Here is a 12,325-nt window from a genome sequence, read left to right as displayed (position 1 = left end):
ACTTAACCACTCAGCCACGGGGCCAGCCCCTCTTTCTTCCTTTTCAATCTAGTATTTAAGACCTTCTTGCTGTCAGTCAGTAGCTAGCAGAGTCTAGCTGTTCATTCACAATTATTTTAAGTTTTCAACACTTACTGTATTTTCTATAATTGTTATTACATTTTCAGCCATTAACTATGAGGCACAGAGTATAAGGATGATAGCTCAGACTGGCATCTGGAGACCTAAGTCCTCATCTCCCTTCTAGAAATAACTAGACCACCTTTGCAATCATGGGAATTTCACTCTGCCTCACAGACAGCCTGGCTCTCTAGCATCAAATGAAGAGGTTAGATAACAATATTTTAAAGTCCATATTATATATGTCAAAATAGACACTTTAATCTTCAGAAGGAAATCAAGGGACTCGTTTGCAAACTGATCTTGGGACTTGAATATTCTGATGTCAATTGAAACGTTTTTAAAATTAACTTTCAGACTTGGGCTTTGAAGAATTTTATCCATATTCTCTACCCACTTTACAAATAAATTTGTGTGTGTCTTTATTTGTCTAATTTTGTTTTGAGACGAGAGGTAGCACAAGCTAAAAAACATGTAACAATTTGACAACCAGATAATTTTCTTCATCTGTGTGCTACCATATCATCTCAGTCCAACAAGGAAGGTTATAGCCTAAATGTCTTCATATCTATCAGGCCCAAGCCTTCCATTACCAGTGGAATTTGTTGTGGTCTATATCGTACTTGGGAAAGAAAGAAAAAAAACAACTGCCAAAATACAGGCAATATACGACGTCAAAAAAGGAACCAGGCTTTAGTTATATAACCAAAGCAATGCAAACGCTATGGCTCAAGATCAATTTCCCTTTAGTATCTGCAATCCAGATGGAGGATTGAGGTTAGTTCCCAGCATGAATTTCCTGTCTCTGATCTTTCGATTTTCCTCTTTCAGTAAGAAACTAAAAGTAGAAAATAAAGGTAAATTTTTCACCATCAGAACTCCTGTAGGAGGATGTAAGAAATAAACTGGAATTCAACTTAAATGGAAATAAATCAGTTCATTAGACTAGCTGTGATCTGTCTGGTACCTAGTTGTACCCAGTACATGCAGGCTTTACCAGAATTGCTTGTTTTTTTTTTTGAGGAAGATTAGCCCTGAGCTAACTGCTGCCAATCCTCCTCTTTTTGCTGAGGAAGACTGGCCCTGAGCTAACATCCGTGCCCATCTTCCTCTACTTTATATGTGGGATGCCTACCACAGCATGGCTTGCCGAGAGGTGCCATGTCCGCACTTGGGATCCAAACCGGCGAACCCCGGGCCAGCGAGAAGCAGAATGTGGGCACTTAACCACTGTGCCACCGCGCCAGCCCACCAGAAGCGTTTTTAATGACACTTTCTCTTATTGCTTACAACCACCCTGTGAAATAGTACTACCCTCGTTTCATGGGGGATGAAAGTGAGGTCCAGAGGTTAAATAACAAGGGATGTGAGTGGCAGAGCCCATATTTTACTCGCTACACTGCACTCTCTGCTCTGTTACTGATTCTGTGCCCTGAGAAGAGAAAGGCTTGGAGAGAGAGGTTGCAATTGTGTCATTCCGCAGAGGAGGGCCTTAAACGACAACTTCCCCCACAGGTACCAGTAAATGGTCATTTCCTGCATTCATAGATGAGGTCTCCTCCCCTAAAGAAAGAAGAAAGTAAGCAGGAGCGGAAGGTGCCACCGGAACAGAGGAGCAGCCTTTTGTAAATACCTTAACAGAGGTTTGTTTTTATGGTTAGTGAATGAAATGATATTTTTAAACTAGCTAGCGGGGCTTAGGCAAAGTTTTTAAAAAGAAGGAAAGTTAAAAGGCAAAGTTCATCTTTGGCCGGTATCGTCCCCTTTCTGTGTTCTATTCTGCGGTTCAGCATTTCCTGACTCCCGGGGCTATTCGCCTTTAAAATCTCTTCCAATAACAATTCGATATTCCTGCATCATTCTCTCTGAGTCCTGTTTGGTGGCTAGGATGATAGGCAATAGGAGTTTCAGTTTTAACAACTGATAATGGCTTAATGTGTTATTCAGTCAACAAAATATTCCCTCCCAGATAACAGTTTTCATTTAGTTTAAACAAGCCTTCAGCCAAAGGTAGCAAAATTCACTATTGGCCCATGCAACCTGAGGACCTTCAAGACCTCTGACTGTTGTATAAAAATGTTATAGACACTCCAAAAGGTATGTAGCTTTCTTGATTAAAAGATAATATAGAGGTGGGCCCCATGGCACAGCAGTCAAGTTCTCACATTCTGCTTGGGTGGCCCGGGGTTCCCCTGTTCAGATCCCAGGTGGGGACCTACACATCACTCATCAAGCCGTGCTGTGGCAGGCGTCCTACATATAAAATAGAGGAAGATGGGCACGGATGTTAGCTCAGAGCCAGTCTTCCTTAGCAAAAAGAGGAGGATTGGTGGTGGATGTTAGCTCAGGGCTAATCTTCCTCAAAAAAAAAGACAATGTAACCATGACTTTCAGAGTGGCCCTGTCAAAGAATGGAACTTTCGCTGGTCAAGAAGCAGGTGGGGGTGGGGTGGTGCAAATTTTAGGATGAATGTGGACTTTTGATGCTATTAAAACTCATGGCTCTCATCCCCTTGTTCTGTGGAGCTGATTGAATCTAAAACCTGGAGTAAAAATTCAACAGATCTTTATTCATTCTATTAATCTATTATTTACATTTCTTCTAGCTACTCCTTATTTTCACAAACAATTTAGGTTTGCTACAGAAAAAACCTGAATATTTAGCTGAATAAATAACTGAAGATCTTACGAGTGAATACGCCCATTGTGGGCATGTAAAAAGACTGTGACCAAATAAAATTCCGATTTCAATAAACTAAATATCAATCTACTTGAGATAAGATTATTATTATACTCACTTTTCTTTCTCCTTTAAATGCAAAAGCATATCCTTGGATAGTGAAATGGGCTAGGGGTAAAACGATTTATTAGCTTCTTCTCTACAGAAAAGAATTCTTAAATTACGTCAAATTTAGATGACATAATTTAGATGACAAATTTAGATGAGCATTATTTTTTTCACAGAGTATTTCTGTAGCCATAAGAGAGGGAGTTTGAACATTTAGAGTCCTTATTTCCCTTTTGGTTCACCTTGCTGGGTTTAACACCTGTAACGATTAGAACCATGTGGAGTCAGTGATCGTTTCAGAGTCCAGCAAGCACAGCCATGGCGGGCTCCTCAGGAGCTGAACTGGTAGTTCTAGAATTCGTTGGGTTGAAATCATTGAGGTTACAGCATATTAATTGCTTTGATTTAATACAGTTTACAGATTGGCATCAGTTCAAACTGTTTCTAAATCAAAGAAGGAAAACATATATCCTCTAACAATAACCTCTTTCTGCTAACAGGAATTTCTGTTTGGCTCAAAGGTGACTCACAGGAAGACATGAATTTTCCCCAAGGACATATGCATCTTCCCGGAGTTTTTCCAGGCCCAATTTGACAATGGTGCACAATTCCACTGTGTTTTTCTGGAAGCAAATCCTATACAATATCTATCCTGTACCTGTCCTGTTATGGTGAACGTCACAACAAATATGTACAAGGATACAGTTCATTTTTCATTTATTTCTCACTTCTGTTTTGCCTTTTTCTTTTTCTTTGGTTTTGTTCTGTGTTGTCTGAGAGGAACTTCTGAGGAAGACTTGACCGATTCCTTTACAATGGACTTTACCTGGCACTGACGCAGGACACAGGGCTCTGCAGGACTCTGCCATTTGAATGAGCTGTTATAGGTATTTCCTTCATAGGTACAACCTAGACAGGAAACACAGAAGCAGGAAGAAAGGTCAAGAATGAATGTAGGTTTCCTTTATCTTTAGAGCAAAGGAAATTATGTCTTCTAAGCCAGGATTAGCGATCCCAAGAACCATCATGGTCCTTGGCTATTTTCCCCAAAACACCACTAAGCCTTCTAAATACCTACTTGGCTTTCACTCACATTAATTCTTTGACTACTGAGAAGATTAACCTCATGGACTATATTTTCAAATGGAAAACCATGGATTGATTAACTATTTGGGCCAAAATGCATAACCGTGTGACTTTATTTATGCCTAGTGAAGTATGAGGAGGACAACAGCTAAAAACATCACTAGGAAAGGGGATTTTACTTAAGACTCAATGAACATAAAATTGCTGAGGGTCAAGAGGGAAATTTAAAACATGGTAGGAAATAAAAGCAGAAAATTAAAATATAGGAAAAGATTGCAAAATTCTATGCCCATCTAAGACTCTTGACAAGTTACTGTCTTCACCAGATAAAACAGTCCAAATCTTGCCTCCCAGCTCCGGGAGCTATGATTTTCACATTTCGCTTTGATTTTACTTTTAGATAGTGAATTAGATTAAGGGAATCTGAAACCATCGATATATGCATGATCACAGGTTAATTCATTAGCCAACACAAAAGTCATGCTCACTGATTGGCAAAAACAGAAGTCAAAGGCCGGAGATCCTCAAAAGAGGAAACAAGCCAATTAGCGTAAGTCCCTGTAGAAAGAGCCAAAGAAATAATGGTGCAAAGATCTTGATTTAATTTGTCCAAATAACACCCTCCACCCTGTGCGTTGTACTTTTGGGGACGATGCACCTGGCTACGCCTCTAGTCACCTCATATTAGATTATTATGAACCCCCCAGGCAAAGGGATTTACCAATTATAGTCCAATTGCTTAGCCCAAAGAGCATAGAAGCAGGAACACACACATGGGATAATGCAGAAATAAAAGGGCTCTCTGTACCAATGATTGACTTCTGGCAAGCCAGTCAACCTCGATTCGCATCAGTTTTTCTTGTCCAAGATACAGAGGGTAGACCCACCGCCTTCCCTGAGTTCTTTTAGATACTGCTGTGATCATTAAAAAAAAAAGTATATAAACAGAATAATAAAGCACTTAAGAAAATTTCAATAGAGATTTTCACAAATTTGGAACCATGATCTGATTCCCAGAGAATTACGAATGATTGAAGAGAGCTTGGTAACACTTTTTTCTCTAGTTCCTACAAATCGAATTACTGAAGTACACAGCTGATTAGAAACATATTAGGGAAATGCTTTCACTGTATATTTTTTAATTTCCTTTGCATGAAGTGTTACAAAGATAAAATGTTCAACCACAGGAACCTCTAGCCCACTACAAATACTTATGCCAAACCAAGAATGAATACAGTAAATTTTCAACAATGAAAACCAATATAGAACAATTTGGGCTCTCATAAATCTTACTGAACAAACGCACTCACAATAGACGTGCCATGTGCATGTCTGATCCACTAACACAGACTCACTTGGATAATAAATAACTTGTTCCGAGAGGTGGAGGCGGGGAAATCAGAGGACCAAATCCAATTCCTGTTAAGTCCAAGTAAATATGAAACGCCTGCCAAGTCTGCTAGGGGAGTTTCCAAATATGTTATATATTTTCATCCTCTGGATTAAAAAAAAACCTGAAAGAAAGGGTGATTTTATGCGGCTAATAGGGCAGGCAAAGAGCTTGCCTTTTTTACTTTGGAGGAAGAAGGGGACTACAAAACCCATACAGACCAGGCAGGAACTGCAGGCAGAGACTGTTCCTAAACAATGCCAGGGCACAGGCAAAGGGTTCCCAGCAGTAGGACAGGCCCCTCTGGATTATTCCACTCAATATGGGATAAAAGGTATTGGAACAAGTGGTCCATGGTACAGGGAACCCAGCAGTGTCTTCTGATTCATGTAACTGTCAGTTGGAAGTGTGGCCCCACCACCATAGCTTAATACATAAAGACCAAGGTCAAATTACAAAGCACTTCCTTGCCTAACTGCCCTTGTCGCCATGTCAGTCTGCTACACCTGAGTCCATATAATGTGTTTTCCCAAATGTTGGATGACTCTGTATGACAAAATAGACTCAAAAACATCTGTGTTAATCTCTTTAGTGAGTATAATCCCCACATTTTCCTTCTTCACCTACCCTCATCAGCATCAGTCTGTTATGGAGACTTCCGTATACTGAGTACTCTAATAGATTTCATATGTAAGGGATTCTCGGAGAGAAGATAGTTCTAAAATGGCCATTTTCACTGCTCTTTTTGGGTTCATGTTCTAAGATAAACATGTCATCTTAATGCAAAACACTTAATGCAAGACTTGATGAAGACCCATATACATACAACCAAAGAGAACCTCATATTCACTCCAGAATTACTTCTTATTTTCTGTAAGGCAAATTTCTTTATAAGAAATTTTATTCACCACCAACTTTATGCTGTTAATAGGGCAGATAGGCAATATCTTGTCCTTCTTTTTATTGAAATCTCAGAGGAAGAATATACTAAATATCTCTTCTTAGCCAGGGTAGAAAGAGAGGCAAAGAAAACCTTCCACCCCACACTGAGGCAGTCCTTCTCAAACTACGTCTAGTGAAACGCCAGCTTGTTTTGTTTTTATTCTTCCAATCCAATGTGGACTGATACTTTCACACAATATAATAAACATGAATTATTAGCAAAATTAAATTTAAAACATTAAGACAAAATATAAGCCCAATTTTTTATTATGATATGCAACACTCAAAGAATTACTCTGTTGAATTGTAAGAAACATTTTTGCTTACTCTCTGTTTCTGTACTCATCTCACTGCAGCCTAACTTCATAGTCTATGGATCACTGGTGCTCTGCAGAGCACATTTTGGGTTGCACTGTCTTGGGGGATGTGTGACGGGGAGGGAGAACCACCCAAAGAAACAGTCAAAATATTTCCATCTTCGATGTTTAGAACGAGAAGCAAACTTAGAGAGAATAGAAATTATCTCCACTTTACAGATGAGAAAATTTGCACAGAAATATGAAAGCGACTTGCGCCGAGTTAGAAGGCATTAGGTGTGAAACTAACATCAGAATCCAGTTCCTGAGTGAAATCCACATTTTCACGTCCAGATCTAAACTGGCTGTACTATTTGGGCACTTTCTAATTCATAATATCCTTTACGTTGAGGACTTAACAGTCCAGGAGAAAAGCCAACACTGTCCCTGTAAATTAAATGATAACAGATCCAGGAACTGAATGAAAGAATGGGGAAGTGGGGTAGACGGTTGAACAGTTAGGCAACCAGGAAAGTAGCTTTTCCTTTGTAAAAAAAAATTTTTAAATAAACTTTCAACACAGGAATTTATAAACGTTCATTAGTTTTCTTCTGGTGATAAAAAGCTTTTCAGATTCTACATGCTTCAATAAAATCATCTGTACTGCCCATGGGAAGGGATTATTTTTTCGTAAAATCCCTAGAATATATTTAAACCAGTAGTTCTCAATCTAGGGTGATTTCACCTATCCCCCATCCCCCACCCAGGAGGCTTTTGGAAATGTTAGGAGACATTTGTGGTTGTCACAACTCTGGGACAAGGGTGCTAGAAGCATCTTATGGGTAGAGGTCAGAGATGCTATTAAACACTACAAATCAACCAGCTCAAAATGTCAGTTGTGCCAAGTTTGAGAAACCCTGATCTAAACCGCCACACACAGCTCCAAATTCTTCTTTACATGTAAAATAATATGAAAACAAGCCTAGATTGGCCACACTTTACTTGTGTATGTATTTTCGCTTTTGTGTGTGTGTGTGTGTGTGTGTGTGTGTGTGCGCGTGTGTGCTAAGGAAGATTCACCCTGAGCTAACATTTGTTGCCAATCTTCTGCTTTTTGTATGTGAGCTGCCACAACAGCATGGCATCTGACAGACGAGTAGTGTAGGTCTGCACCCAGGAACCAAACCTGGGACACGGAAGCAGAACACATCAAACTTAACCACTAGGACACCAGGGCTGGCCGTATTTTGGCTTTTTTTCTTTTTTGGGTGGGGGGATTAGCCCTGAGCTAATATCTGCCACTAATCCTCCTCTTTTTGCTGAGGAAGACTGGCCCTGAGCTAACATCTGTGCCCATCTTCCTCTACTTTATACGTGGGACACCTACCGCAGCATGGCTTGACAGGCGGTGCCATGTCCACAACCGAGATCCAAACCGGCGAACTCCGGGCCACTGAAGCAGAACATGCGAACTTAACCGCTGCGCCACGGGACTGGCTCCCCTATTTTGGCTTTTTTTATGTTAAATATTTTCAGGGTTGGAAAGAATTTCAGAGCATTTCTTTTTAAACACATACCCTTGTAGAGAAGCTTGGCATAGTCAACTAGTCAACTCAAAAAACACTTGGCAATGGAAATGGAAGAACACAAATAAATTGAATCCACAATTAAGCAATAAAACTCGATTTTTCTATTAGTTGTGACCTTTTTCAGTGGCCACGTTATCCCAAGGGAGAGAGAATGCCACACATTTCCATCATTCTGTTGTTAAAGTAGCTGTTAAAAATCATCAAGACCATAAAAAATGGCATTGGCCTTCTAATGAGCCTTAACTCCACCTTGTTTCACCCTTCTAGTCTTAACTCTCTAGTTTTTCATGTTAACATCAGCCTGAGAGCAGAAAACCGGATCTTACCGTTACCAATAACTTAACCTCTGGCACCCAAGAGCCTCACAATGTGGCCTCAACCTACCTTTCCAGCCTTTTCCCTTCATTCCTGAACTCCATTTAGGTCCTTGGGATTATCCACCTTTCCCTGATCACAATAAACTTTAGTCCTTCTAAAAGCAAATTCAAGTTCTTCAGGCAAGGCTATCCAGCTTCTGCCTCCACTATCCCACTGAAATATCACTCCCTCGGGATACAGCTGCCTACTCAGTGACCAATCCAAGGGACACTCAGTCTTTATTTTATAGGACTTCTCTGTGGCAGGCTGACAACACTTTCCTTCTTCCACACTCCCCCCAACACACACCTTCTAGATGTTCTCTTCCAATTATCATTGTATTCCCTCTACTCCTGCCTCAACTGAGCTGCTGGTTGATTCTCACCTGGACTATAACAAGGCTCACTGACCATTTCTCCTGGCTTGGATAGGGGCCTCTTTCAAGCATCCTCCTGCAGAGCTACCAGTGTGTGCTCTTTCTAACCCAGGTCTTATCCCATTCACACACTTGAACTCTCTCAGTGACTGAGGTTTCTCAGCCTGGCTGAGGTGCAGACTGGTACCTACCTCCAAGCTTTACTTCTCCAGACCAATTAGATCAGAGTCTCTGGAGGCAAGAAGTAGAAGAGGAATCTAATGTGCAGCCAGGATTGAAAAACACTGACCTTTACTATAAAATTCAAACAGCTCTCAGACCTGGCCTTGACTCACTTCCTCATTCTCTTATCTGCTGCTCCCAAACTCCCACACTGCAGACACCCTGCACTTGGAATTTCCCCAAACATGGTCAGAAGATCGCATCCTATGACTTTGCAAATGTTGGTCCTTTCTGGAAAAACCCAGATCTCATCCATTCCCTCCATTTCCATTGTCCCCACAAAGACCCGTATGCCACCCAAGCTCTCCTTTGCCTGGCTAATGCCTCCTTCAGGACTCAACCCAAGATCAAAGCCTCTGGAAACACCCCACTCAGGGTGTGCTCCTGTGCTCTTTCTCCATGCACACTTGGCCTTTCAAATGTCTGTTTCCAGATCCTGTACACTGCTTTGTGTGTAGCAGGTATGCAATAAATGTTAAATTTCCCTGGCAATAAATAGTAAGCACCAACATACAGTTATTCCTGCAAACCACAGAAAAAGAACATAGAAAAGATGACATTCCCTGGACCTCTTGTCTTCTCCTCTTGACAAGTGGACCAGTTTAATTCACTATTCCACCTCCAGAAATAGCAAATCTTTCCTGGAGCAACTCAGACAGCAAAGTCTGTCTCTTCTCACACCAACCCCCTTCTCCACTCCTGCATAGCAAGGCTAGTTATGGTTAAAGACAATGAAGGAAAGTCCTTGAGCATCCCAGCACCTACCGAGCCTTAGAAATGAGAAGCCTCTCACCTTTCTCAGTCCCCTCTTCCCATGCTGTGCAAGCCTCATCTTAAGTTAATTTTCAGGAGGGTGGCTCTTTCCAAAATCTACTCTAACCTCCTAAATTACTGGATTATTCTTGTCTTTTGGCGGGGTAGCATGCAAACTATCATATTTACTTAAATTAGACCAAACTTGGGGTCTTTGAAGTCAGGTCATGCCACATGTTACAGGGAAGCAGAGCAGACAGGTCTGCCATTCTTTGCTGCTTCCGGGCCACCTGATAGGGCACCTCCAGCCCCCAGACTTGGTCAATGAGCCCCAAATTACTCCAGCCCCATACGACTTTTTTAATGAACCACTTTTCAGACACTGTTCTCCAGAAACATATGGAAGTATAATCAAAAGGGATAAACATAAAATCTAACTAGCCATTCTAGGGCTTAAATTGTGTCCTTAGGAGTTCATTTAAAACAGGCTTTTATTACTCTCCAAGGCTGTACCTACCATGAATCCTGCATACAATTTTGCTTATTTTTGGCTAATGGGAATTTTATAGCCAAACTATTTCCTCAATCCCAAGAGAAAGAATCAGACCCATGTACTGAATTCTTACAGGGTGGTGTGTTCCCCTTGCCACAACATGCTTTTTCACAGGTTTTTTGGTTTGTTTTCTAATTAGATATACTATTGAAATGAAATAAGCAACAATAGAAGAAGAAACGGTGGAAAGCTATTTTACTTAATTTTTGACAGCTTCATGAACAAAATCCTAAATACACAGAAACACCAGATGAGCACAGATGACTTGCAAGGTCAACTCACTTCCCCAGTGTCAAGGAACACGAAGTCTCCATGTGGCTTACTTGGATTTCTTGTCTATGTGTTTATTGAAGACTGTCAAGTGACGAAATTGTGGCTTATGGGACCAATCTTGTAACTTTATAGTATGATAATACATACAATATCCGGCATTGATGTTAATGTCATAAAAGAGATTCTCTGAGCAACAAATAAACTAGGCTTCTATTCAATAAAATATGCTTTCAAACTTTTAATATAATTAATATGATAAGGAAATATGCAATGCATTAAGGGGGAAAATGCTTGCAACAACTTTTTTATAGGAACCACATCACCGATCATTCCTGCATTTGCTCTTTCTTACCATAAACACTTCTAAATATGGAAGTGCTTCTATCCCTGGGCTGAATCAGCATTGCCGCAGCCATTCTGCCCTCAGCACCCCGTTGTCAAATAGCCAACACTCATGGCTTCTCAACAGGCAAAAGAGAAAGAACTAAGTTGAGCTCATACTGAGCAAAAATGGAGAAAGGAGAAAAACCGAGAGAGACTGTCCTGTGAATCCCGTGAAGTCATAAGACTGGTTTTCTAATGTGGGCAGGAAATGTCACTACAGGTCATTTCGAAAGATGAGTTCCAAAGAATGTTTTCAGAAATATTGCATAAATAATCCTCCAATAAGAAAAAAGAAAGAGGAAATGAAAACCATGGCCTAATTATTACAGGTGAGGCATTATACTTGGGTTTTCACATGTGATTTAATTTTATTCTCATAAAAAGCACTCTAAGACAGAAAATATTTTACCCCTAGTTTTTAAAAATGAAGAAACCAAGATTTGGAAAAGCTAAATTACTTTGTCTAGGTCACACAGCTACTTTTTTTATCTTACTCCAAAATCCATGTTCCATTCATTATTTGGGTCCCTGCAGAAACGTAGAAGGAGCTCAGAAAGTGGTAGCTTTGGGAGTGAAAATGACATCCCTGCGGAAGATGACACACTGCCTCTCAGTGATACTTGAATCATGTTCCAGTGACGTCTGAAAACCCATATTATAAAGTAAACTGCAGGTTTTGTGGCTGAAGAGGCAAGACCTGATTTTGCGGATTTATGTTTAAACGTTGTTCTAAACACCTTTGTCTTTGGCTACCAATCAAGCTAAGCCTTAGGCCTTCTGACTTTATGAAGCAACAAATAACAAGGGATCAAAAGATCAAATCCAGGGGCCAGCCCAGTGGCACAGCTATTAAGTTCGCGTGCTCCGCTTGGACAGCCCAGGGTCAGATCCCAAGCACAGATCTATGCACCATTCGTCAAGCTGTGGCAGGCGTCCCACATATAAAATAGACGAAGATGGATACAGAAGTTAGCTCAGGGCCAATCTTCCTCAGCAAAAGGAGGAGGATTGGCGGCAGATGTTAGCTCAGGGCTGAGCTTCCTCAAAAAAAAAAAAAAAAAAATCAAATCCAAACATTTAAGTTTGGATTCATGCATTTTTCAAAATAGGAGCATGTTTCCCATTTTGCAGTGCATGGTAGCAGTCTGAGAAAATCAAATTTATTTGAAGGCAGCAAAACAACCAACAACCTCATA

The 12,325-nt window shown here is 40.5% G+C and overlaps 1 protein-coding gene across 3 annotated transcripts in view; it reads right to left on the bottom strand.

Moving 5' to 3' along the window:
• BMPER (BMP binding endothelial regulator) overlaps positions 1 to 12,325 on the bottom strand; it is a 233,886-nt gene that overhangs the window by 170,699 nt on the left and 50,862 nt on the right. For all 3 annotated transcript variants that reach the window (XM_046669043.1, XM_046669041.1, XM_046669042.1), the window contains one exon: positions 3,735 to 3,817. In XM_046669043.1, coding sequence (XP_046524999.1) covers positions 3,735 to 3,817 — 83 coding nt within the window. The remainder of the gene's footprint in view (positions 1 to 3,734; positions 3,818 to 12,325) is intronic.

Source organism: Equus quagga, chromosome 8, assembly GCF_021613505.1.
Source record: "Equus quagga isolate Etosha38 chromosome 8, UCLA_HA_Equagga_1.0, whole genome shotgun sequence".
Lineage (NCBI taxonomy): Eukaryota > Metazoa > Chordata > Mammalia > Perissodactyla > Equidae > Equus > Equus quagga.
This window is presented reverse-complemented; position numbering and strand designations above follow the sequence as displayed.